At 57.4% G+C, this 26391-nt stretch overlaps 1 protein-coding gene and 1 long non-coding RNA gene across 5 annotated transcripts; one reads left to right on the top strand and one right to left on the bottom strand.

Moving 5' to 3' along the window:
• Window positions 1–6137: 6137 nt before the first annotated feature.
• Window positions 6138–25051, top strand: PLIN3 (perilipin 3). 3 transcript variants are annotated; one of them, XM_023250880.2, is made up of 9 exons: window positions 6171–6289; window positions 8684–8868; window positions 9004–9103; window positions 12430–12628; window positions 12771–12853; window positions 16136–16433; window positions 20676–20875; window positions 22241–22366; window positions 24198–25051. In XM_023250880.2, exons 3-9 carry the CDS (start codon window positions 9020–9022, stop codon window positions 24540–24542), a joined length of 1335 nt encoding a protein of 444 aa, XP_023106648.2. In that variant the 5' UTR covers window positions 6171–6289; window positions 8684–8868; window positions 9004–9019; the 3' UTR covers window positions 24543–25051. The 3 variants fall into 3 exon arrangements, with proteins under 3 accessions (XP_044900151.1, XP_023106649.2, XP_023106648.2); XM_045044216.1 differs by lacking the exon at window positions 8684–8868 and having other exon boundaries at window positions 6138–6289; window positions 24201–25051; XM_023250881.2 differs by lacking the exon at window positions 8684–8868 and having other exon boundaries at window positions 6139–6289.
• On the bottom strand, window positions 22366–24362 carry LOC111559573. Of its 2 annotated transcripts, XR_006589335.1 has the most exons (4): window positions 24221–24362; window positions 23813–23930; window positions 23176–23425; window positions 22366–22649 (listed from the first exon to the last, which is right to left on the bottom strand). It is a non-coding gene; the product is annotated as an uncharacterized LOC111559573 (long non-coding RNA). The 2 variants fall into 2 exon arrangements; XR_002740697.2 differs by lacking the exon at window positions 22366–22649 and having other exon boundaries at window positions 22969–23425.
• Window positions 25052–26391: the final 1340 nt, after the last annotated feature.

Here is a 26391-nt window from a genome sequence, read left to right as displayed (position 1 = left end):
GTAAGCACTCACCCCCCCCAGATACTGTTGTCACCGCAGCTGGGGGCTTCTGGAAGATTCTGACGCACAATGGCGGCGGGGCTCCTGCCCCCTCCCCGCCGGCCGCCGTCGGCTGCCTCCCCTCTGGGCCCCAGATTCAGGAGACCACACAGGCGGGCGTTGGGAACACTTCCTGTGCGGTGGCCTGTGGTACCCACTGGGACAGGTGGGCCAACGGGAGAACACAGTTGGGACCGCCCCACTTCCTGCCCCGGGGGGAGGTGCTTCTCACGTTCCTTCGCCCCCACCCCCAAAATAACCCCCCCCCACCCCCCAGGAACCCAAGCCACTGCACCAGCTGCAGCCTCCAACTCAGGGGACATAGGACAGGCGGGGCCCGGCAGCTGCCACCATGGAGCCTGCCCCGCTGGGAATGTCCTCCCCCCTGCTGCTGCCACCTCCGGCATTCCGATCCCAAGGGGGTGACCTGGCCTCCCCCGTGTCCAGGACATGTGAGCCCTGAGCGGGCAGGGGGGCTGGGGGGGGGTGTTCTTTTGCCGTCCTGGGTGACAGGAGACCCTCTCTGGCCGGAACCCCCAGATCCCAGGTGCCTCCACTCCTCACCTCAAGGGACTGTTCGAGGGGGAAGGGGCCGGTTGCCAGGACAACGGCCCCCCACCTCTGCCTGTGAACAAAGGGGCAGCCGGGAGAGCCAAGAACAGGGTGTTCTTTCCCCACCAACGTGACTGGCACATCCTGGCAGCCGACGCTTGGCGGGCCAGGCCCTGAGCTGCTGGGCCTGGCCACCCCAGACAAGGCCACTCAGTGTAGGGGCAGCAGGGGGCGGCTGTGGCCCTGGGGATCTAGTTCCTGGTCAACCGCCCCTAGGCCTCTGTCCTTCCGGGACGTTCTGACGAGGAAGTCAGTCCGCTCTGCCTGCAGGACTTCACAGAAAGGCCAGGGGGCCTCAGATGTCTGGCTCTGAGCTGGACGGGCCACCAGAGCTGGGTGGAAAGAGGCCACACGGAGCCCTTCCCTCTGCCGGGACCCCTGGCCTGGCATTCTGGGGCTGGCGGTGCCCAGTGGGACCTGACCGGCCCGGGAGGGGCCGGCCCAGGGGACAGTGGGTCTCAGAGCTGCTCCCCTCCCCCCAAGCCCGTACCTCCGTGCAGGGGACAGCGGGCAGCTGGCGCCATGAGGGCGGGGGGGGGCGGGGACAGGCCAGGGCCTGCATGTTAAAAGACCCCCGGTTTCCCGCGGCGAGCCGGCACAAGGAGACAAAACCTTGCCTTCTGGCCATCGGGCCACAGTTGGTCAGACTGTCCAGCCACTGGCTGGAGCTGCGCCGCTGGGGAAGACGTAGGCAGGTCTGCTGCGGCTGGGGTGTGGCTCCCAGGAAAAATACAGGACGCGCAGCGAAACTAACATTTCTTAGCGTGAGTATGTCCCTTACGATATTGGGGTCATACTTATGCTAAAAACTATTCATTGCGTAATTGTGCTCGATAAATCTGCAACCCACGGGCTCTCAAAGAGGCAAAACTAAACTCACCAACGCCCTCCCAAACTCATTCCTCCGCTGGTCCCAGCCCCGGGGAGGGCCTAGGTGGCCTCCGCCCCCCTGGGTCCCTCGCCACAGGCGCGAGTCAACCTCACCTTCTGAACCATGGCCTGTCCACTCCCTGCCGTGGTCTCTCCCACCTACCCCCACCCTCCCTGCAGGCCTGGTCATGGGCCATCAGCTCCCACCTGCCCTGCCCTCACCCCTGCCTTTCTCTGCCTCTTGAAGACTCCACCCCCCTCCCCAGAGACCTAAACAGGGCCTCCCTCCTCTCAATCCCCCGTTTCAACGATAAAGGCCAAAAGCTTCTGCTTGATGAAGCCCCTTCCTCAGCAGGGCTCCAAGCAACCCCTACTCCTGGTTCCCAGCCCCCTCTCCCAGAAGGTGCCGTGGTTGCCCAAAAGCTTCCTGCTTGTTCAAGACCCCAGCTATGCCCCCACCTGAGTCAGGTGCCCCTCTTCTCCGCCCACAGCCCTCCAGGGCTCCCACCTCCGCCTCTCCCCACCCCACCGGGGTGTAGGCCCAGGTCCTCCCCTAGCCTCCCTGCCTCGTCCCCTCCCTCTCTCCCCCCCTGGATTGCTCTGCTCTGGCCACTTGGGCGGGCCTCCTCGCCCTTCTTCCAACACAGCAGCCCAGTGCTGCCCCAGGACCTTTGCACAGGTATTCCTGTTGCCTGGAGTACACCTCATCCGGACGGCTGTTTTCTGTTTCACCGCTGTTCAGCAAAGCACACAAGAGGTGTTTCATACACACTTCCTGAATGAGTAATTCATCACGGTGCCTGGAATGTCCTCCTGTATTGCCCTTTCCTCCTTTCTATGACTTCCACCTTTTCTGTAAGACTTCCCTCAAGCAGGTGAGCTCGTTTTCCCCTTCCTTATTTCCTTTATCCATAAGGCGGCCCAAAACATTTTCCAATGCTCCCTCCCACCCGCCCTTGCTGACCATGCTTCAGAACCTTCTGTGGCTCCCTAATGTCCTCAGGGCTCCTATCAGCCTGGCCCTGACCGAACTGTTGGACTTGGTCTCTCTTCCCTGACACCCTGCCCCCACCACATTCTACCCTCCAGCCTCTCACTCTGCGCCTTCACACTCTCTGTTCCCTGTGCCTGGAATACCTCTCCAGTGCCTTCACCTGCCTGACGCTGATTCCTCCTCTCTCTCAGGACTCGGCCTAGATGTTACTTCCTCCTGGAGGCCTCCCAGGACCACCCACAGCCTGGGTCCAGCCCTCCTCTGGGCTCCACTGTGCCTGTGTAGCTCCAACGCGGCCCAATCGCCTCTATTTTTAACCCTTGGGCACCAGAGCCAACTTACTCGTCAGACCCAGGAGACCCAGGACCCATGACACTTTTAAGGGCCCGTGGAAATGGTTCTTTTCAACTTATCTTACAATCAGAAGAAAAGAATGAATGCAACACCAGTGCAGTTGTAAAAGGTCATTTGCAATATTTTTTTCATGGAGGGAGGGACTCCAAAGTGCCTTAAGGCTGTGAAAGTCTTTTTTTTTTTTTTAAGTTTATTTATTTTGAGAGAGAGAGAGAAAGAAAGCGTGAGCAGGGGAGAGACGGGCAGAGAGAGAGAGGGAGAGAGAGAAGCCCAAGCAGGATCTGCGCTGTCAGTGCAAAGCCCGATGCGGATGGGGCTCAAACTCATGAACCGCGAGATCAAGACCTGAGCGGAAATCAAGAGTTAGACGCTTAACCCACTGCGCCACTCAAGCGCCCCAGTGCTGTGAAAATCTTAATGCAGCCCTTCTAGTCCCTGGCAAGTGTCTCCCTACTGGGTTACAAGTGCCTTGAAGGCGGTAGAGGCTGAATCCCCAGGGCTGCCGAGCACGAGCCTGGTACACAGCAGGTGCTTAATAATTGTTTGCTGAATGACTGAATATGCAGTGAATCACTAGGTCCTCGCAGCCAGGCCTGACCTGGTTCACACATAATAAGAGATGTTTGATAAATGGATGGATGGATGGATGGACGGAAGGAGGGAAGGGTGAGACTGTGGATGGAGGGGACACCTGGGCCAAGCAGAGACCAATCTGGGACCAGCAGCGCCACCTAGTGGCACAACGCTGGTCTGTCTCTCCTTCCTCTAGACTCGGCGCAAAAGAATGCGAGTTTTCAGAGCTTTGCCTGGAGAAGAGGAAGGGGAAGCCGGGAGGAGGAGGAGGAGGAGGAGGAGGAGGAGGAGGAGGAGGAGGAGGAGGAGGAGGAGGAGGAGGAGGAGGAGGGTACATCGAGATCTCAAACAAATTCCGACTACCCATTTCTGGTTTTTCGACCTGGAACATCACCTCTTTGACCCTCAGCTTCCTCATCCAGAAAATGGGGGAAATTAAAGGCAGGCCTTTGAATAATGTAATAAAATAGCTCAGAAAACAGTATGTTTCTCACCTCCCACCCTGGGAATAATCCTGGACAGGTGTTGCCCTCAAGGCGCCCACCCAGGCGAGGAGGTGACAGAGGGAGGACGTGGCTGGGGCAGAGAGAGGGATGTGAGTTTGGGGGTAGAGTTGTCGGATTTAGCAAAAACAAAAACAGAAAAATAAAAAGGATGCCCAGCTCAGTTTGAATTTCCGGTCAGCAAGGAATCATTTTTGAACGCTGAGTATATCCCAAACAGTGCACGGGATATACTTATACCCCCCAAATGTATTCCTGGTTGGCCAGAAATTCAAATTGAAGTGGACATCCTCTATTTTGTCCGGGAGCCTTCGCCTGGGGGAGACTGAGGAGGTGGGCAGGAAGACTTCCAGGAGGAGGAGGCAGTGGTGCCGAAAAGCGAGCACTAAGCCTCTGGTCGTGTAGCCGCTGCTGGTGGTGCGGTCCCCTCCCCCACCCACATACGCACATGCGCAATGGCCAACGCCCCGGATTGCACTGGCGGAGAGCTGAACGTGGGGGTTGAGCACCACACGAGGGAAGAAGGTGGGCAGGGCTGTTCTCCTTTCCTTCAAAACTTGTGCTACCAGACATTACTCCCAGTGACTCTTGAGCTGTGTGACCTTAGACAACTCACTTAGCCTCTCTGAGCTTTATCCATCCCAGGACTCTTATCCTCCATTACCCTCTCATCAACTTCCTGGCGGGGCCTCCAACTTAGCAAGCATGGTCTGCCTCAGGGCCTTTGAACGTGCTGTTTTCCCGGATCTCTAGGGGGTGTCTCTCCTTTTCTCCCTCGCTTCTGCATTAAGAGGCCAATCTGGGAGGCCTCCCTTGCCCACCTTATTAAAAATCACACCCCCATTCTCCCATCTTCAGTCCTTTGCTTTTCTTAGTAACACCACCACCCGACCTACTATGTATTTCACTCCTTTCTCGTTTATTGTCTGTCTCTGCCACTCTGACAGCGAGTTTTACTCACTGTCCCCAACGCCCAGCACAGCAACTCCAGAAAAATGGCTGAGTGAATGAGTAGGAACGCGAATGGGTAGGGAAAAAAGGCCAGCAGCCGACGTGAAACATGTCACTGTTGTGGCTGCTTGCTTTAATCCTCGTGGGGTCTCAGACTCACTCGAGAATCTGACTAACTGCACTGGGTTACTTAGATGCGAACATTCAGTTTCCTGATGTGCAAAAGCCATATGGCGCTGGTGGCCACCATATTGAATGCCACAGAATTCCAGAGCATTCCCAGCGTCTCAGAAAGCTCTACTGCCTGGTGCTAGTGTGGTCACTGTCGAAAAACCACAGTCCCAGATACCGATTGGTTTTCTTGTTCTTTCGGGGGCTTCAGAGACCCCACCCCACCCCACGTGATGTAGCAAACTTGTGGCTCCTGAGGTGAACACAGCCCCAGTTGGGTTTTGTTTGGTCCAGTGGTTTTTGTAAAAGGCAGAGCACTTTCTTTAGTCTAAAATCTTGGTGGATGTGGGAATCTCTGGGTGGGTGTCCCATAGGGCCACTCTCTGCCATGCTGCCAACGCCTAAGCGGGGGCACTTACTTCCTTCTGGCCCTTGGGGCCACCTGAGTTTGAGACTTTGGTTTATAGACCAAGAGGATAAATGATTGGGGGGTGGGGGGGTGGGGTGCAAACAAATCCAAGTGGTTGCTGCTTTAGGGAGGGGTTGATCCAGGAGTCAGAGATCTGGAAGTTGATCCCTGCACTACCCTTGACCTACCGTCTCTGGGCCTCAGTTTTCTCATCTGTAAGATGGGGATGATAAAGGAACCGCTTGGGAGGATTAAGTGGTACCATGCAGGTCAGGACCGGCAGAAGGCACTCTTTATCTGTTCACCTATGTGGCGAACGCTCTGTTCACATTGCTGGGTCGAGCTTGGCTCCATCACTTTCTCAGGGTTGGGACTCGGTTCCTGACGCGACGGGGCATCAGGCAACGATCTCTGGGGTTCTCACGGCCCCTGGAGAAAAGGGGGGACTGAGGGAGGGGGTGGGGATCCCAGAACCTGGATCGCACCTCCCTGCGCCGAGTTCATAGGATCCCGAGGTCGGGAGGGGCGCCCTTTGCTGGATCAGGCGTCTTCCAAGGGTCGCCCGACTCAGACAGAGGGCGGATCGCGCGCGCGTCCAGCAGAAGTCCGGGCCTTCCCGGACTTCACTTGTGGCTCCAACGTCCCGGACCGAGCGGGGCCGAGGCCTGATGGCGGGCAGCCTCCCGATACGATTGGCTCTCGGGCCCGTCACTCCCGAGCGCCCGCCCCCTTGGGTATAAAAGCCTCCCCAGGGGGTCAGCCCCAGACGGTTTCCGAGCTGGCTGTCGCGCCCTGCACGTCCCGCTGACCGCGGTGAGAGGCGGGGGGCCCCATGGAGGCGGGGGGCGAGGTCCGCCGAGTCCCGGGGCGTCCCAGGGGAGGAAGGAGAGGGAGGACCTTCCTGGGGACTCGGCTGCTGTCTTCGGCCTGGGGAGGGGTCTCCAGCCCTGGCTGAGCTTTCTTGTCTCTTTCAGTGCCCCACCCCCCACCCCCCACTCAAAAAAAATCCAATTTCTGGAACACAGTCAGACTTTCAAACTCTCTCCTCTCAGTTCCTGAGACTTTTTTAGGGGGAGGCAGAAAGAGCCCCTAGAAGTGGCAGTATTAAGGCGGGGGGGGGGCGGTAAAGTCCCCATTATAAAACACGTCCTCTCTAAACAAAAACAAAAACTGTGCTTGCTTTTGCAAACGCAGTTTGGAGGCGAGCAGCGGCAGCCTGTCCTGCACAGGAAATCGTTCCTCCCGGGGCTTTAGGGCGCCCCTACCCCTCCTCCTCCGCCCCGCCCTCCGCCCCCAACCAGGGGACTGTCTTTCTGCCTGGCAAAACCCCCTTTCCAGCAAATGGATTTGCCAACTGGGGGCTTAACTCCTCCCACACCCCGGTTTCTGGTCGCCCAGCTGACCCTGGGGAGCTCGCGGGCGGCCCCCGCCCCCCCCTCCTTTGGGTGGGTGTGGCCAATGGGTTGCTGTAGGCGGCTGGGAAGGCCTACCCATTATCTAAGTCCTTGAGACCTATGTCAGGATTGAGTCCAAGGGCCGGGCCTGGGGCCTCGGTGTCTGGGAACTTTGGAAGTTGTATCTTAGCATGCCCTGGCGGCTGGACGTCTGCGCAACTGCAGCGTTTCAGCTAGCTCTTGTTCTGGCGGCTGGAGCCGGCTGCAGACTGGTTGCAGACCCCGGGGACTTTGCGGGGGCGATGACATCTGCAATGCGCCCCCCGCCCCTTGGTTAAACCCGCGCCAGGAGGGATCGATGGGCAAAGGGAATGGGAGAATGGGCCTCCAAGGTGCCCAGGTGAGCTCAGGCTCCGGGGAAGGTGAGGGAAATCATGGGGCTCGTGATGATCACCAGGAGCAAGTGCACCTGCTGGCCCCACTTCCCAGCTGGGGACCTTGGTAACAAGCAGGAGCTCCTTCCTGACTGGCTTCGCATGTGCGTGAGATGGTTCTGTTTATTGACCACCTACTACGTGCTAGGCGCTGAGCTAAGCGCCACATGTGCAGTCCCTCTGCCGATCTGCAGGGACTCGGAGCTGGGAACGCTTATCCCCATTTTACAGATGGGGCAGGCAAGGCTCTGCCAGAGGGTGCTGCTCTCCCAAGCTCCCACCGCTAGCGAGTTGCAAATTGGACCCCAGAACTGGTGCTCTCGGGACATCCGTTCGCTGGATTGTGCCTGGGGGGACAGGGCAGTGCGGCGGCCCGGTGGCCGGGCCCCCTTCCTCTAGAAGGAAAGACTCAGAGTCAAGGTCAGGGGTTCACAACAGGCTCCTCCCAGAAATACCGGAAGAACCAGCCCCGAAGGCAGGCTCTACCTGAAGGCAGGCTCTACCTTTAGCGCCATTTCGCAGGTGAGGGGGCTGAGGCCAGGGGAGAGGAGGCTCCTTGCTCAACCAAGTATAGCATGGGCACAGCTGGGACTCTTGCCATCTGGGTCTGACACCCACCTGCCCTCGCCTGGCCAGAAAAACGGAGCGCACCTGGGGCTCCCGTCGTACCTTGCGAACGTATGCAGGAGACTCACCTGGGGAGCCTCCCTGGCCCCTCCGGAGCCTGACTTGGTCTGCAGTGGGGGCAGGCACCGTCTCTCGTGTGTGTGCGTGCGTGCGTGTGTGTGTGTATTTTTGAGAGAGCTCGAGTGGGAGGGGGACAGAAGGGGGGACAGAGGATCCGAAGTGGGCTCTGTGCTGACAGATCCCATGAACCCTGAGATCGTGACCTGAGCCACAGTCAGATGCTCAAAGGACTGAGCCACCGAGGGCTCCATATTTTTTTTTTCTTTTTAATGCTTAGCTTTTTTTTTTCTTTTTTTTTTGAACTGGTAATATTACCTACCTGGCTCCAAAGTCAGAGGCCTGCCCCAGCCACCTGATCTTCCCTGAAAGGTGGCCACTGTTAACAGTTTCCTGTGTCTGGAGATTCTGTGCCAGCAGACATCTTTGCCGCCCCACCCCCACCTCTCGTCCCTGAAGGTCTCCGGCCAGTTACACGTAGGTCTCTGTAGCCACTAGCCGGGCTGTGCCCCGTCTTCTCAAGGCCCCTTCTGCTGGGAAACCGGGTTGTTTCCAGTGCCTTGTTGTGGCCGACAACAGGTATACACCTCTGCCCGTGTGGCAGTGCAGGTGTGGGACCAGCCCCTGCAGGTCTCTGGGTCAAGGGGAAGATGGCTGTTGAAAGCAGGTAGCCATCGGCGAATTGCTGTCCACAGAGGTTTTGCACCCCAGGTGCCTCCCCGAAGTGTTGATAAAGTGGAACCCTTGGCGTTGGCCTTGAAGGCGTGGCCCTGGAAACAGCTGCATCAGCAGCACCTGAGAGCTTTTTAGAAGCAGACTCGGGGCCCCACCCCAGCCCTGCTGAACCGGCACCCGCATCTGCGCGGGCCCACGGGTGCAGGTGAAGGATTGGGAGGCAGGGCCCTAAAAAACGGGGGGGAGGGGGGAGGTCGCAGGGCAGATGTGAACCCGGACTTCCTCCTGGGGGGAGGGACAGGGCATGCTGTACCCTGACTGATCCGTGCGTCTGCCACAGTGCCTGTTCCTGAGAAATGTCTGGCAACGGGACAGAAGCCACCGGGACAGAAGCCACCGTCAGCAGCAGCCCGGTGACAGCGGAAGAACCGGTACAGCAGGTGAGGGAGGTGGGGGGGGGGGCCTGCTGGTAGCACGTGGAGGTCAACGGCGATCTTTCTGCGGGTGAGGGTCCCTCACCCTCACCCCGGACACATGTCTCACGGGTGGGGGTGGGGGCAGAACCGGAAACCCCAGAGGCTTGGGGGAGAGCAGGGCTCCGCCCCGAATCGCCCGTCACCCTGGGTTTGCCTGTTCCGGGCATTCCCTATAAATGGAGTCCTGCGATCTGAGACCCCTTCGTGTCTGGCTTCTCCCCCTGAGCATCATGTTTTTGGGGGCGTACCCACATCGTGGGTCGTCCGCGCTTCGTTCTTTTCTTGAAGCCGAGGTAAAACGACACATAACAACGACACAAATACCGTGCTGAATTGTGCGCGGTTCAGCGGCGTTGAGTACATTGGCCACGTGCAACCGCCACCACCATCTAGTTCCGGAAGCTTTTCCTTCCCCCAGGTGGAAACGCCATCCCGGTTACCAGTCATTCCCATTACCTTCCCCTCCTCCCCAGCCCCTGGCCCCCACTAATCTCAGTTTACCTATTCTGGACATTGCAGAGTGAATTTTATAAATTCACTTTTATAAATTCACTCTGCAATGTCCAGAATAGGTAAACTGAGATTTACCTTTTATGGTAAATTTATGGCAAATTTAAGGTAATTTACCTATTACCTGTTATGTTAGGTACCTCATGAGTGAAATCCTGCAGGATTTGTCTTTTCGATTTCCTTCCTTTAAAAACTGTGTGTGTGTGTGTGTGTGTGTGTGTGTGTGTGGAGGGGGGCAGTGTGGCGGGGTCGGGGGAGGTGCAGAGCTAGTCACGGGGCTCCAACTCGCAAACCGCAAGATCATGACCTGAGCCAAAACCGAGTCGGATGCTTAACCTACTGAGCCGCCCCAGGTGCCCTCCTTCCTTTTAAAAAAAAAAATTTTTTTTAATGTTTATTTATTTTTGAGAGAGAGACAGAGTGTGTGAGAGCCGGAAGGGCAGAGAGAGGAGGAGTCACAGAATCCAAAGCAGGCTCCAGGCTCTGAGCTGTCAGCACAGAGCCCATCTCGGGGCTCCAGCTCACGAACTGTGAGATCATGACCTGAGCCAAAATCAAGAGTCAGATGCTTAACCCACTGAGCCACCCAGGCATCCCTGATTTTTTTTTTTTAAGTAAACTCTACTCCAAACACAGAGCTCGAATTCACGACCCCAAGATCAAGAGTCCCATGTTCTCCAGGAGCCAGCCAGGTGCCCTGAGACTATGAATTTTTTAAAACCTACCTTATACCATACTTTTTTTCTTTAATCCACTCACCAAATGATGGACATCTGGGTTGTTTCCACCTAACTTGGCCATCAGGAATGCTGTGAACCTTCATGGGCGAGTCTTGTGTGGATGTGTGAGTCTTGTCCCTGGGGTAGATTCCTAAAAGCAGAGTTGCTGGATTACCCAGGAGATCGGTGATTAAGTCCTTAAGAGACCTCGTGGGTAAACCCTGGAGGCAGACGGTCTAAGGCCCAGAGTGGCCGCTGCCTGGTTTTGTGATCTTGGGTGACTTACTCAACCCCTCCATGCCTCAGTTAACCCTTCTGTAAAATGGAATAACATGCCCCACCTCCCGGGACTGGCGGTTAAGTGCGTTCAAACGCGAGTTCACACGGTGCCTGTGAGTCTTCTGCTGGTGTCTTCACACGAGTGATCTTTGCAACTCCTACTGAACAGGAATGGATGCCCGCCCCCATGTTATGGGTGGGGAAACTGAACCTCTGTCCCAGCAACTCAGTTCTGCTCCCATAGGCTAAGAGCAGCCATATTCAATATGTAAATGAACAGGGGCGTGGCTGTCAATAAAACTTTATTTACAAAACCAGCCGGCAACGGAATATTAGCCACATAAAGGAATGGAGCACAGACACCTGCCACCATGTGGATGGATCGGGAGGATGCTGTGCACAGTGACAGAAGCCAGACAGAAGGCCATGTCCTGTGTGACCCCACTCACGGGGGTCCCTAGAGGAGTCCTGTCACAGAGACAGAGTGTAGATGGTGGGAGCCAGGGCTGGAGGCAGGGAGTCCATATTTCGTGGGGACAGAGCCTCAGTTTGGGGACAAGTTCTGGAGGCGGATGGCTGGGGGTGGCTGCATGACAGTGTGCGTGAGCTTGACGCCACTGAGCTGCGCACTTAGAAACGGTTAAGATGAGGGGCACCTAGTGGCCCAGCCGGTTAAACGTCCAACTCTTGGCTTCAGCTCAGGTCATGATTTCACACTTCGTGGGTTCAAGCCCCACGTCGGCTCCGTGATCACAGTGTGGAGCCTGCTTGGGATTCTCTCTCTCCCTCTCCTCTGCCCCTCTCCTACTCATGTTCTCTCTCTCCTTCTCTCTCTCTCTCTCTCTCAAAATAAACTTTTTTAAAATTAAAAAAAAAAAAAACAAACCCTAACACTGATACATGCTACCATATGGAGCACGGACCTTGAACACACGACGCTCGGGAAGGGAACCAGACATGAGAAGCCCCACGGGGTGGGAGTCCACATGTGTGAAACGCCCAGAACAGGCTCATCGACAGACAGGAAGTGGATTCCTGGGTGCTAGGGTGGGGGGAAACAAGGAGTGACCATTCTGGGAGTGATGACAAAGTTCTAGAATTAGCTGCTATGGTTGTACAACCTTGTGAAAACACTAAAACCCTCAAAATTGTGCTTTTTTTTTTATATATATTTGTTTAAATTGCGCTTTTAAATGGTGGCATTAATGGTGTGTGAAGTACTTCAATAGAGCTGTTAGGAAAAAACAGACAAGAATAAAATCACAGGGCGCCTGGGTGGCTCGGTTAAGCGTCCAATTTCGGGCTCAGGTCATGATCTTGCGGTTCGGGAGTTCAAGCTGCGCCTCAGGCTCTGTGCTGACGGCTCAGACCCTGGAGCCTGCTTCGGATTCTATGTCTCCCTCTCTCTCTCTCTTCCTCCCCTGCTCACACTCTGTCTCTCGGTCTCTCAAAAATAAATAATTAAAAAAAAAATTTTTTTTTTTTAATAAGAAAATCAGGTGTGGGCCCCCCACGGGCTGTAGCTTGCCGACCCCAGCTGCGCAGGGCTCTCGTCTCTGGTCACTGGCCCACAGTGGGTGTCAAGTGCACGTTCAAACAGATGAGGGGGAGGGGCTGCGATAAACGAAGCCCAGAGCAGAAGGAACCCCCAGGCCCCGGCTGGTGCAACCACGTGGCCACAAAGCAAGCGCGGGCCGGGCCGTTTCCTGGCCGGGAGGGAATTCGAAATCGCAGGGCACCCCAAGTCCCAGGCGCGGCCCCCTGAGTTGCCTGTCCCCGTAGCCGAGCGTGGTGGACCGCGTGGCCGGCATGCCCCTCATCAGCTCCACCTGCAACATGGTGTCGGCGGCCTACGCCTCCACCAAGGAGAGCCACCCCCACGTCAAGACCGTCTGCGACGCGGCCGAGAAAGGCGTGAAGACCCTCACGGCGGCCGCCATCAGCGGGGCCCAGCCCCTCCTCTCCAAGCTGGAGCCCCAGAGTAAGCAAAGCCCCGGCGAGCACCGAGCCTACCTCTCGGCTGTTTGGGGGGGGGGGGGGGAGGAGGGGAGCTGCCCCTCCCCGGTCCCGAGGGGCGTGCCCGCGCCCCAGTCTCGATTTCAGTCTCGCCCCGTCTCTTGCAGTCACGTCAGCCAGTGAGTACGCCCACAGGGGGCTGGACAAGCTGGAGGAGAATCTGCCCATCCTGCAGCAGCAGACGGAGAAGGTAACTGGCCTCCACCATCGGGAGCCCCGGGGGGGGCGGGGGCTCAGCCGGGAGGGGGTCCCCCGGGGCACTGAGTGTGGGGTCCCATCTCAGCGAGAACAGACACGCGCGACCACTTCCTCCCCGACCCCTCTTGGGTCTGTCCCCACCACCCTCACTGGAAGAATGCTCTGAACACCAGCCGGCTCTGTTCGACCCCCTCCCCCCCCCCCCACCCTGCGCTGTGCCTCTCACCCTGCCTGGGGCAAAAACCGAGGCCGTCCTTAAGGCCCACGCCGTCCCCCCGCCCCTGCCCTCATTGCCCACCTCCCTTGCCTCACGCCAGCCTCCGTACTCAGGGTTCAGTAACATCAGTACCCGTGCGCACCGGACACGGTGATAGAAACAGAGTGCTTGCCCTTGTGGAACTTTCATGCAGGGGAGAGCCGGGGATGGGGGGAAGCAAATACTGTGAACACCTCCGTCTCCGTCCCACCCCGGGACCTTTGCACGTGCACTTCCTTCTTCACGAACCCGACTCTCAGGCCTCCGTTCTCATCCCACCCCTTCAGAGGCCTTCCCTCCTCTCTTAAAGAAGGTCCTTCTAGCTCAGCTCTGTCCAGAATCGTCTCTGATGTACATGTTCGTTCCCTGCGCCGCGTCCCGTGTGGAAACTACCAGCTGTACGTGGCTGCCGAGCCCTTGGAAGGTTGGCCGGCGTGGCTGCGAAACTCAATGCCTAATTTTAAATGGAAACGGCTGCAGGTGGCCAGCAGCCAGCATCGTTCTGACACACCGGCGCCGCCTTCCTGAGCCCTGAGTCACAACCCGCACAACGAGCTCCTTTAAAAGCCCACGGTTCAGTGGTTCGGGCGTATTCACACCGTGGAGCCGTGGCCACCCATTTTAGAACATTCCATCACCCAGACACCTCACGTCCCTTAGCCGTTACTCTCCTTCCTGCCAAACGCCCCGGCCCCCACGAGCCCCCTCCCCGTCCGTGGATGAGCCCGTTCTGGACGTTTCACACACGGGGACTCACACGCCGCGTGGCCTCTCGTGTCCGGTTCCCTCCCTGAGCGGCGTGGGTTCGGGTCCGCCCGCGGGGGCGGCGGGGGTGGGCGCCTCGCTCCTGCTCGCGGCCGAGGGACGTGCGCGTGCGCGGTGGAGGCACCTGAGGGACGTGCGCATGCGCGGTGGACACGTTCCTCCGTGGACGTGCGCGTGCGCGGTGGACACGTTCCTCCGTGGACGTGCGCGTGCGCGGTGGCCGTGTGCTTATTCCTGCCTCCGCCACGGACACGTAGGTGGTTCCCGCTATTATTAATAATATAGCCAAAAGTATTGGCTATAATAATACTTTAGTTTTTTTTACGACATGAAATTTGTTGTCTTTAACCGTTTCTAAGTGCACAGCTCCGGGGCATCAAGCGCGCTCACATTGTCCTGCAACTCCCCTTGCCCCCCGCCGCCATCCGTCTCTAGAACTTTCCATCTCCCCAAACCGAGACGCTGTCCCCATGAAGCACGGACTCCCCACCCCTGGCTCCCACCATCCACTCGCTGACTCGGTGGACGGGACTCCTCTGGGGACCGCCTGTGCGTGGGGTCACGCAGGATGTGTCCTTCTGTGTCTGGCTTCTGTCCCTGCGCACAGTGGCTTCCGGGTCCATCCACGTGGTGGCAGGTGGTAGGACGTCTTTTTAAGGCCGGACGAGATTCCAGTGTGCAGATGCACCACATTTACTTTTTCACCTGTCAGTGGCTTGCTTCCACCTTTTGGCGATTGTGAGTCACGTGTCCAAGTTGCGTTGGCTTGTAAGTTTGCCGCCCTCTGAACGGCTTTTTAGCTGCCGCTCTGTCTCCCCGAGTGGGGTAAGGGCACAGACTGCTTCTTGCTCTGCCTGGTGCCCATCATATAGCCTGGCACGTAGTGGACGCTCAGTCTCCGCTTTTGCCGTGTGGGACCGTTAACAGGCTGGGCATTGAAGGTGGAAATTGCCCAGTTCACAGAAGAATGGAAAAATATTGGCATGAGCCACCTCCTAAGGGCTGGGCACTCGTGTCCTTCTGTCCTGCTGGTGCCACATGAGGCCAACATTCCTTCCGTTTATAGAAGGGATGAGCTCAGGGTGACATTCTACGAGGCCATCCAACGGAGCCCCTCCCAGCTCTTGACTTAGAGGCACAGCACTGTCCAGACTCCAGGCCTTATGAGGTCACCCCCTAACACACACACACACACACACACACACACACACACACACACACACACCAGGAAATGGCAGCGTTCCCCGTTTCTATGGGATGTGGTGGTGTCCCAGCTGGGGTTTGAACTTGGGCTGGCATGAGCTACGTGACCGCCCCCGTGGGCACCTTTCTCCACCCAAAAGAAGCCAATTCTGAGGACCTAGGTGGCTCAGTCGGTTCAGCGTTCAACTTCAGCTCAGATCATGATCGCACGGTTCGTGAGTTCAAGCCCCATGTTGGGCTCTGTGCCGACAGCTCAGAGCCCGGACCCTGCTTGGGATTCTGTGTCTCCCTCTCTCTCTGACCCTCCCCCACTGGCACTCTGTCTCAAAAACAAGAACTAATTCCCATGGACACGAGAGGTCTAGGTGTCTGGCAGGATGCCAACTTGAAAGAGTGGGAGTGGGAGTGGTTGGTTGTTAACTTTCCCGAGAGTTCTGTGCACATAGATCTGCTTAGATTCCAGAAGATCAACACTCGTTGATCCACAAATGCCCACCGCGTGCTGGACTCGCTTCTCCTCCTGGGATATACGAGCCTGGGGGAGGGGCAGAGAGAGAGAGAGAGAGAGAGAGAGAGAGAGAGAGAGAGAGAGAGACACACAAGCCAAAGCAGGCTCCAAGCTCTGAGCTGTCAGTGCAGAGCCTAACGCAAGGCTCAAACCCACGAACCGTGAGATCGTGACCTGAGCTGAAGTCGGGACACTTCACTGAGCCACCCAGGCGCCCCCTTAATTACCTCTTTAAATAGTCACATCCTGAGGTCTTCGGGATTAGGGTTCACACTGCGGCCCGTAACACTGTGGATGAAGAAACAGAAGCACAGAGAGGTGGAGTGAGTTACCTGAGGCCACACAGCTAGGACCTATCAAACCAGGATTCAACCCAGGCTCTGGAGCTCAGGATCTTCCCTGCCAGACTCAGTGTTGACCCCTGTGCGTTCGCCCAGGAGGGGGCAGTCCTCCCTTTGACCTCCCCGGAGGTTGGGGCGCAGGGGTGGGGGGACCCAGGTATGAAGGGAGGACGGGGGTGCTGATGCCGGCCTGTGTTCCAGGTTCTGGCAGACACCAAGGAGCTGGTCTCGTCCAAGGTCTCGGGGGCCCGAGAAGCCGTGTCCAACACCGTGTCCAGCGCCAAGGACACAGTGGCCACCCGAGTGACGGAGGCGGTCGATGTGACCCGGGGCGCTGTGCGGACTGGTGTGGATGCCACCAAGTCTGTGGTGGCCAGTGGCATCCAGTCGGTCATGGGCTCCCGGGTGGGCCAGGTGGTGCTGAGCGGGGTGGACACGATGCTGGGCAAGTCCGAGGAATGGATGGACAACCACCTGCCCATGACGGACGCTGAGCTCGGTGAGTGCGGCCCTGGGGCCCGGACCCCTCCCCAGACCTCCCCCCTCCTTGCGGCCACCTAGGGTGTGTCCCTCAGTGCCATATCAACCCTGCCGTGTCTCCTTGAACTTGCGGCCACCTGGGCCAGGGCAGTGGCCTCCACCCTGGCCCCCGATGTCTGTTCTCTTTGAAGCAACCACCAGAGGGCCCCCGTGAGCACCGCAGTCAGGTGCTGACCTCTGCCCACAGCCTTTCAGGGCTCCCCCCTCCCCTCATTCATTCCACTCGGGCCATGCTTCCGCCCCAGGGCCCTTGCACCAGCTATCCCCTCTACTGGAAACGTCCTCCCCCTAGACATCGGGAAGGGTAGTTTCTGCAGCTCTGTGCTTCAACGCCACCTTCCCAGTGAAGCCTCTACAGTTGCAGCCTCCCTCGTCCATACTGTGTCCCAAAACCTGCCCCCCACCCCCTCCTCACTGGCCTCTGGGTTTTCTGCCTGGCACTTCTCATCACTTCCACGAAGCAGACGCTTCTGTCTTGGTCTTACTGCTGTGCCCCTTGTCTAGGACGGGGCCTGGTGCTCAGTAGGCGTTCAACCCCAAGCGTAAAATCACTCTCCTCTGTCGCTCCCCTCACCCCCCGCCCCAGGCATTTATCTGTCCATCCAGATGTTCCTTGAGCACCTGCCTCCTGACTGTCTTTCAAGTCCTGGGGGGATACATCAGTGCACAGAATTCTGCCCTCAAGGAACTCACTGTATAAAGTATAAGGAAGTCAGGTCAAAGGAGAGAATTCCAGGGGGAGGGTGGGGTAGATGTTTCTGAGACGGTGAATGGAGGGAGGGAGGGAGGGAGCGAGCTGCATGGCTGTCAGGGCAGAGAGAGGTGTAGAAAACAAAGGTCCTGGGGCAGGACCTGCCTGGTGTGTTAGAGAAACAGGCAGAGTGGGCGAGGGAGAGAGGGGGAGGAGGGGAGGGCCAGGGGAGGGGACAGGGCAGGTCTGCAGGGCCTTTGGGGGCGTGGGGAGGACTTGGGCTTTTCCCCTGGGGAGGTGGGAGTCCTGGCGGGCTGTGGGCAGAGGAAGCGGAACTTGATTGGGTGCTCACGGGCGCCCCCTGGTGGCCGCTGCGGGGAGGACGGACGGGCGGGCGGTGCCGGTGAAGGCAGGAGCCCAGCGGATCCAGGGCAGGACGGAGGGTGCCCTGCTGGTCCCTGGGGGCGTGATGGGGGCTAGGCCAGGCGGGAGCAGGAATGAAGACAGACAAGCGGGGGATGAAACTGTTGAGACAAAGCAGCCGGTCTTATCTGTGGTCCACAGTCCTCTTGTGGTCCTGTCCCCACATTCTGGGGACAGCCATCCTTTGGACATTTGTGTTTTCATTTTTCATCCTTTGCACATTCGTGAAGGACTTTTGCCACACCGCGATGCGGACCCTGGTGCCCACGGCAACGAGGGCCCATGGGGCTGCGTGTAGGTTAGACACCGTGCTCCATCTGACTTTGGCCAGACAGATGTCCTCAGACACTACCCAGCGTCCCCTGTGGGGCAGACTCACCTCCCAGGTGAGACGCCCTCCTTCACCTGTTCTGCAACATTCATGCAAAGGGAATCATGTGGTTCCCTGGTGGGTTAGCACCTCTGTTGACGATTGGAATTGCAAAACGTCACTATTCTAAGTATCTCTTCTTTCTCTGTTAGCTGGGAAACTTCCCTGGGGAAAGTTCTCTGTTGCACTGTTAATCACCCCAGGTACAGCTTGCGGAGGAAACACAGAGCGCGGGGCTAGCTGGTTGGAACGCGCAGACTTACGTGACATATTCGAATGCTACGCATTTGCTTTATCAACATTTCACTTGTCCCATTGCTTTTGGCCAGTTGGAGACCCTCCTCGAGTTGGCTCTGCGTCTCCGTGATCCTCCCTGGGAATCCTCAGTGCAAAGTGGTAGTCGTTGGCTTTCTGGAGAAACTCGATGATTCAGGCGGGCTGGTGATCTTAAGCCCTGAAGCATGTGGTTTGAATGCAGATGTCCTGTGCCCTTTGAGTGTCCAAAACCTGACCTTGAAACTTTTTTTTTCCCATGTTTACTTTTTGAAAAAGAGAGAGCAAGGGAGGGGCAGGGAGAGGGAGACATAGACTCCGAAGCAGGCTCCAGACTCTCAGCTGTCAGCACAGAACCCGACGCGAGGCCTGAACTCACAAACTGTGAGATCGTGACGTGAGTCCAAGTCGGACGCTTAACCGACTGAGCCACCCAGGCGCCCCTGTGACCCTGAACCTCTTGAAGGAAGGGACCTGCCAGCCCATAGTAGGTGCTGAAGTCAGGTAGAGCCAGCCGTGGGAGCAACAGTGTCTGCCGGGAGGAAGGTCTTGAACCAGGCCCGGAGGCCACTGCGGAGAACGGATCCATCTGACCAGCCATGCTTTTTTGTACTTTCTGTCCACCCACTAAGGATGAGGTCACTGTGCACACGGGTGCTCGTGGTACTGGGGTGGCCTGTGGGTGAAGGTAGGAGTTTTGTAGCCACGTGGCGGAACCAGGCATGTGCTCGGGGACTCAGACCATGAAAACAGCCCCCTTTCCTCCCTCTCCTCCTCCCCTCTGCCAAGGGCACCTGCCAGCTGGCTCAGACGTGCTGGGATCCTGCCAGACATCCTGGCCTAAAACAGCAGAGCCACATTCACTTCCAAGGGCAGCGCCCCAGGGCCCCTGGGGGCCACGGAGAAGTTCTGGACTGCAGTAGGGCAGGTTGAGAATGTGGCCAGTGTGGGTTAGTCTTTGCAACCCGCCTTGGCTGGGGGGATGGGAAGGTCTGTTTTTCTCGAAACGCAGGTCGCACGTGTCCCACGTGTATGCTTCCTGTTCTCTCTTTTTTTTTAATGTTTGTTTATTTTAAGGTCGGGGAGGGGGGGCGCAGAGGGAGAAGGGGAGAGAATCCCAAGCAGACCCCACTCTGTCAGTGCAGAGCCCAGCTGGGGGCTTGAACTCACAAACCGTGAGATCATGACCTGGGCCAAAACCAGGAGTCGGCCGCTTAATCGACTGAGCCCGCTCCCCCCCCCCCCCCAGGCACCCCTGCTGTTCATTTTTGAAATGTCATGAAATGACATTCTCCCCAGCCGACTCTATCAGACTACCCCCAACTCCACACCTGGCCCACCACTTGCATTTGTAAATAAAGTTTTATTGGCACACAGCCACGCCCATCTGCGACCGTGTTATCTGAGCCCTTCTGCAGGACAGCTGGAGAGCTGAGTAGGGCCAGTGTAACTGCTTGTGAGGACAAAAATATTGGCCGTCTGGCCCCGTGCCAAAAAGGTTGATCCACCCCTGGGTTAGAGTGTGTTCTTCTGGAATGTTTAGCGTTTGTAGACACCGCTGAAATCCCCCGATCGAAGGCTAACCTTGATTGAGCTGTGGGTCAACAGCAGCCTGTGGGATTTCCTTCCTTTACTTTCTGTCTCTTGTTGATGGAGCAGTGCCTGGCCCGAAGCAGCGGCAAAAACACGTGGCTAAAATGGGGACCTCACTTAACCAGGCTCTCCCTGCCCCACCAGAGGTCATCCGTTGTGTTACCCTGGCCGTGTGTTCGTGCTCCCTGTGCTATTTATTTAACACCCTCCTTTAAATCAGCTTTTCAAGATTCTTGTAGAAAGACTGATGTTATCACTTACTGGAAACAGAAAGCCAAATCATCTGCTATAAACCGCGAGCAAAAATCGCGAAATGCTCACTTGTGCGCCTTTTTTGACGCAAGTAGCTCAGATGCCACAATTCAGGCAGCTCTGACTCGGGTGGCCCTGCAGAAGGGGAAACTGAGGCTGCGTGGCACAGTCACTTTAGAGCAGGGGGTGGTAAACATTTTCTTAACCAGATCGGTAAATATTTTTGGCTTCGTGGGTCAGTCTCTGTTGCAACTACTTACGTCTGTTAGCACAGAAGATAGGTAAATGAACGGCCGTGACCGTGTGCCAATAAAACTTTGTTCCTAGGGACAAGTGGTATTTGGCCCGAGGGCCGGGGTGTGCAGACCCTCGTGCCCTTCCAAGGCCTCTCGATCTTGGGAACCGCGGTTCTCGTCATGCCCATTCTGCAGATGGGGAAAAGCAAGGCGGGGGACCCCTTCGCTCCAAGGCTCCACAGCTTGCGAGGGGCACAACTTGGGCAGGTGCGTGCAGGCCCGAGGGCCGCTCGCCGAAGCCTGAGCGGTACACGCGGCCGGGTCCCGGCCCTCACGGCGCCTCTCCTTCCTTCCTCCCTGCAGCCCGCCTCGCCACGTCCCTGGAGGGCTTCGACATCGCGTCGGTGCAGCAGCAGCGGCAGGAGCAGAGCTACTTCGTGCGTCTGGGCTCCCTCTCGGAGCGGCTGCGCCAGCGGGCCTACGCTCACTCTCTGGGCAAACTGCAGCTGACCCGGCAGCGGGCCCAGGAGGCCCTGCTCCAGCTGGCGCAGGCACTCAGCCTGGTGAGGCCCCGCCCCTGCCCCGGGGCTCCGCCCACAACCCCCCAGCCCCCGCCCACACGCCCCCCCTAGCCCCCGCCCCCGCCACTTTGCGGTCACATCCTGCCCCTTCCTGCCAGGCTTTTTTCTATCTGTTCTCTAAGGAGCTAAATTCCTATTTCTCTCTTTCTCTCTCTCTCTCTCTCTGCTGAGCTTCCTGTACTGAGTGCTAGCTCCTCCCTCTTTTTTTTTTTTTTTTCTTTTTCTGTAGGGAGAGAGGAGGGGAGGGGCAGAGAGAGAATCCCAAGCAGGTTCTGCACTGTCAGCTCAGAGCCACGAACTGAGCTGAAATCAAGAGTCGGACGCTTAACTGACTGAGCCACCCAGGCACCCCCCCCCCCCCCCCGCCTTTTTCTTTAATTAAAAAAAATTTTTTTTCTTTTATTGTTTATTTACTTTTGAGAGAGAAAGGGAGAGAGAAGGAGAGAGAGCATGAGCAGGGGAGGGACAGAGAGGGACAGAGACACAGAATCCCAAGCTGGCTCCAGGCTCTGAGCCGTCAGCACAGGGCCCGATGCGGGGCTTGAACTCACAAACCGCGAGATGACCTGAGCCGAAGTCAGATGCTTAAGCGACTGAGCCACCCAGGCGCCCCTCCTCCCTCTTTTTCTTCAATTTTTGATTGGGGTAAGATTGGCCACTTTTAGCCATTTCCAAGCGCACAGCTCAGCGGCATCAGGCACGCTCACACTGTCGTGCACCCGCCCCTGCCATCCGTCTCCAGAACTTTCCATCTCCCTAGACCGAGACTCTGTCCCCATGAAGCACAGACTCCCCACCCTGGCTCCCACCATCTACTCTCTGACTCGGTGGATGGGACTCCTCTGGGGACCCCCTGTGCCTGGGGTCATGCGGGACGTGTCCTTCTGTGTCTGGCTCCTGTCACCGCGCACGGTGTCCTCCGGGTCCCTCCACGCGGTAGCAGGTGGCAGGACGTCCTGACTTTTTAAGGCTGAATAACATTCCATTGAAACGGTTTTCAAGGCTCTGCTACATTCCGTTGGCCAAAGCCAGTCTCGGGGCCGGGCCCAGTCACAAGGAGCAGCAGACGAAATGGGAGGAGGTGCAGGGAATGTGTGGTCCCTCCCTTTGCAAGCGGCACATATGTGCCCCTGTCGGTGATGAGACCACAGCGGGGAGAGCGTAAGTGAGCACAGTGCCCCGCTTTCCTCCCCTTCACAGACCACCTCCTCCCGGATAAAAGGACGACTCTGTGGGCCTCTCTCCGGACTCCTGCCTCTCCTGGGACGCGTGTGGGGCTCCGCGGGCATTGGCCAGGGGCTGGAGGCAGCCTCTCACTCTCTCTCTCTCTCCCCTCCCCTGCTCCAGATGGAAACCGTCAAGCACGGAGTCGATCAGAAGCTGGTGGACGGTCAGGAGAAACTGCACCAGATGTGGCTCAGCTGGAACCAGAAGGACCTCCGGGGCACCGAGGAGAACCCGGCCAAACCAGAGGTACCAACGTGGGGTGCCTGTGGGATCCTTAGGGCCCTGACTTCCTTCCTTCTCCGCACCTCTGTCGGATGGACCTACCTGCCTGGAAGGCTTTCCACAGCCTCTCCAGCCATTTACCACCTTTAGGACGTGACGCCACCTCTTCCAGGAAGCCCACCTTGATTTCCTCCTTTAGGTGTGGGTGTTGCTTTGAACTGCAGGACACTTGTGACGCCTCTCAACCTGCTGAACTCTAAACCCTGCCGTATTTCCCTTCTCCTGTGTCCCAGCGCCAACGTGTCCACTACGAATGGGGGGCGTCACTCGGCTGTGAGCAGGAGTGAGGCGCCCACACCTGCCGCCCCACGGACGGGCCCTGAACACCCGACGCTCAGGGAGGGAACCAGACACAAGAGGCCCCACGGGGTGTGAGTCCACGTGTGTGAAACGCCCCGAACAGGCTCATCCACAGACGGGAAGGGGTTCAAGGCTGTCAGAGGCTTGGGGAGGGGGTCAGGACGGACTGCTTCATGGGGAGGAGGCTTCTTTGGTGGGTGATGGAATGTTCTGGAGTTCGAGGCAGTGGTTGCACAACCTTGTGAATGGACTGACAACCACGGAACTATATACTTAAAAGGGTGAATTTTCTGGTCCGTGAGTTACATACGTCTCTAAAAGAAATTGAGTTGCTACATAAAGCACATAGTAAACCCTTCAAAAAATGGCATTTGTGAAGATATCACCTGCTGTCTCTGCAGGTGCAAAATTGTTAGCATTCAGACCCAAACCACCTACATCCGCCTCCCTCTCCCTTCTCCCCCACCGCTGACCGTGGCAACCTCGAGATGTGGGTGTTGACTCTGGTCGGCACCTCCCTGTCAGGTTCAAGTCCCGAGCCAGCGCTCTGATGGCGGGTGGAGGGCAAAGTCCTGCCTCCCAGCCTGCTCTCTTCCCCCGCTGTGGTGGGGGTGGGGTGTTAAGGTCCCGATGCACGCATGTACACTTCCGTCTCCCCCACCACATAGCTCCTGCCTGGAAAGTTCTTCCAGACGTCCTCTTTAAAAAAAACCTGAAAAACGTCTTGAGATACAAAAAAAAAAAAAAAAAAAAGCTTTATTGAGATATAATTCACATGCTATACAGTTCACCCATGCGGATGATGCCGTGGTTTTTTCGCGTGTTCACAGGGCTGTGCGAACATCGCCACAGTGCATTTAGAACGTCCCCACCAACCCCAAAGGAGATCTTGTCCCCGTTTTAGCAGACGCTCTTTGTCCCCAGCACCCACGAACCCCCTTCCTGTCTGTGGATGAGCCTGTTCTGGCCGTTTCGCATTCTGTGGGGCCTCCCGTGTCTGGTTCCCTCCCTGAGGGTCGTGTGTTCAGGGTCCGACTGCGGGGCAGCAGGGGTGGGCGCCTCGCTCCCGCTCGAGGCCCGGTGACGTTCCCCTGTGTGGGTTTTGTTTACCCGTTTACAAGTTGATGGGCTTCTGGGTTGTCTCCACTTTTGCCTCCTGTGGATCACGTCCTGTGACCAGCCCCAGCCCGTGTATGGTCGCGTGTCTCCATTTCTCTTGGGTAGATACCTAGAAATGGAACGGATCGCTAGTCCTATGGAAACTCTTAACGTTTTGAGGGACCACTGGACTGTCTTCCGAAGTGACCGTGCTTCTTTTTCACTTTGGGGCCTATGTCACTTGGCTCAAAACTCAAATAGAGCTGGGATCCCAAACCACCGTGCTGGACGGGCTCGCCAAGGAAAGGTTTTCTGGAAGGTGGGCAGGAGAACCCCCACTTTCTCTCCCCGGGCCTTGGATCCCAAAACGTGGTCCTGACTGTCCGCCCCTTCCCAGCAGGTGGAGTCCCAGACGCTTACCATGTTCCGCGACATTGCCCAGCAGCTGCAGAACACCTGTGCCTCGCTGGGGTCCAGCATCCAGGGGCTGCCCTCCCACGTGAAGGACCAGGTTCAGCAGGCTCGCCACCAGGTGGAGGGCCTCCAGGCCACCTTTTCTGGCGTCCATTCCTTCCAGGACCTGTCCAGCACTATCCTGACGCAGAGCCGAGAGCAGGTGGCCAAGGCCCGAGAGGCCCTTGACCACATGGTTGAGTACGTGGCCCAGAACACGCCCATCATGTGGCTGGTGGGACCCTTTGCCCCGGGAGTCGCTGAGAAGGCCCCAGAGGAGAAGAAATAGGACAGTCAGAAGGGGGCTCGAGGGACCTAGTCTTTCCCTGAGGGGTCAGCAGGAGCGCTGGACCCTTCGCCCCCTCGCCTCGCTTGGAACGTGTTTCTTCCCTTCCTCCCGGCCCATCTCAGCTACCACCTCGGGGAGCGCCGCCTCGGAGGAAGCACTGCCTGCCTTCATCAGTCTTTAGGGGGAGGTTTCCAGAAACGGATTTCTTTCTAGGAGGCCCCCAGGCCCCCTCCAAATTTTTTCTTCTTAGAAACAAAGGCTAGGTTTCTTACATCCCACCTGTGCTACATCAAGGCCCCTGGATATCCGCCTTTAGCTAACGGACTTGGACTTCTGGCTTGCGAAGTGGCCCTTCTGGGGTGTGGGGTGGAGGCAGAACCGTTGAGACCCATTCCGGAGCAGACGGGGGGCGGGGGGCCCTGGGGCCTGCCCGGCCGCTCGCGGGTGCCTGGAGTGTCACCGTTGCCTTAATAAATCTCACCTGCAGCCGAGTACAGGCTGTGTGCGCACGCGCATGCGTTCCCAGGAGCTGAGCGACGCGGGGTCCGCGGGTGGCCGCCTCCGCCCGCTTCCCTGCTCTGCTCCCGAGGATGGGAACAGGACAGGGCCAGATCCGGAGTGGGGCTCAGAGCTCTCGTCCAGCCCCTGGGACAGGAGGAGAGCAGGGCGGGAGGATCCTTCACCTCCCCCGCCGCCGCCAGGCCACGCGCTGCGGTGTGGGACGCTTAGGAGACCGAGCCACCCAGGCGCCACTAAAACCTGTCACTTTTTTTAGAGTAGACCTGAACGCTTCTCATCACGAGAAAGAAATCGTAGCTCTGGCAGACATTAACTTCTCGTGCTCATTTTGCAACATACACACCTACCGAATCACTATGTTCCACCCCTACCACGGACACCGTGCTCTATGTCGATTGTGTCTCAATTTTTCAAGAAGGTTGAACACGTTCGGGGGCAATACAAGAAAAAGAACATGCAAGTACAAATTCAGAATTAGACACAACGGGGGCGCCTGGGTGGCTCAGTCGGTTGAGCGCCCGACTTCGGCTCAGGTCATGATCTCTTGATTCGTGAGTTCGAGCCCCGCATCGGGCTCTGTGCTGACCGCTCAGAGCCTGGAGCCTGTTTCGGATTCTGTGTCTCCCTCTCTCTCTGCCTTTCCCCCGCTCATGCTCTCTCTCACTCTCAAACATGAATAAATGTTAAAAAAAAAAAAAAAAAATTAGATACAACAGAAACCCTGCCTCTCAAACTTAATGATGAATACTTCCTACACGCAGCCCCCCGTACAAAGTGATTATAGTACAAGCACAAGCCCTCACCATCCAAAGAGCCGGGTGTTTGCTTGTGTGCTGGCCCGGCCCACGAGCTAAGGACAGTTTACATTTTTCTTTAATTACCTAAGCAAGCTCTACCCCCAACATGGGGCTCCAACCCGTGACCCCAAGAGCACCCCAGGGCCTTACCCCCTGAGCCAGCCAGGCACCCCAGCATAGTTTACATTTTTAAAGCGAACAAAAATAAGCGACAGAGACCCTCTGTGGCCCGCAAAGCCTAAAATATTCACTCTCTGACCCTTTACAGGGGAAGCTTGCCAGGCACAAGCTTGAGACCTTCCTGTTAACGTCTTACTGCTTAGAAGCGTCTCTCCCAGTACTTAAGAGCTGCGATGTGTTTTGCTGCTGTAACTACACATCACTGAGTCCCGCTTACGAGACTAGGCCTGAGGGTGTCGGCACATCTCCAGCAGAGGGTGATGATGGCAGGTTTGGGGGGCGGGGAAGCGAATGATCGGTGCTGGAGCGATGGGTCCAACGTCTGTCCTCAAGCAAGAAGGCGTGAGGAGAGG

Source organism: Felis catus, chromosome A2 (genome assembly GCF_018350175.1).
Source record: "Felis catus isolate Fca126 chromosome A2, F.catus_Fca126_mat1.0, whole genome shotgun sequence".
Classification (NCBI taxonomy): domain Eukaryota; kingdom Metazoa; phylum Chordata; class Mammalia; order Carnivora; family Felidae; genus Felis; species Felis catus.
The sequence above is the reverse complement of the archived record's forward strand: the minus strand, read 5'-3'. Positions and strand labels throughout refer to the sequence as shown.

Excerpts from the sequence above, each read along its gene's own strand:
- PLIN3 (XM_023250881.2), top strand. The coding sequence starts at position 9,020 with ATGTCTGGCAACGGGACAGAAGCCACCGGGACAGAAGCCACCGTCAGC. Across the intron at positions 12,629-12,770 it reads CTCCAAGCTGGAGCCCCAGA|TCACGTCAGCCAGTGAGTAC; the intron begins GTAAGCAAAGCC and ends CGTCTCTTGCAG. Across the intron at positions 22,367-24,197 it reads AGAACCCGGCCAAACCAGAG|CAGGTGGAGTCCCAGACGCT; the intron begins GTACCAACGTGG and ends GCCCCTTCCCAG.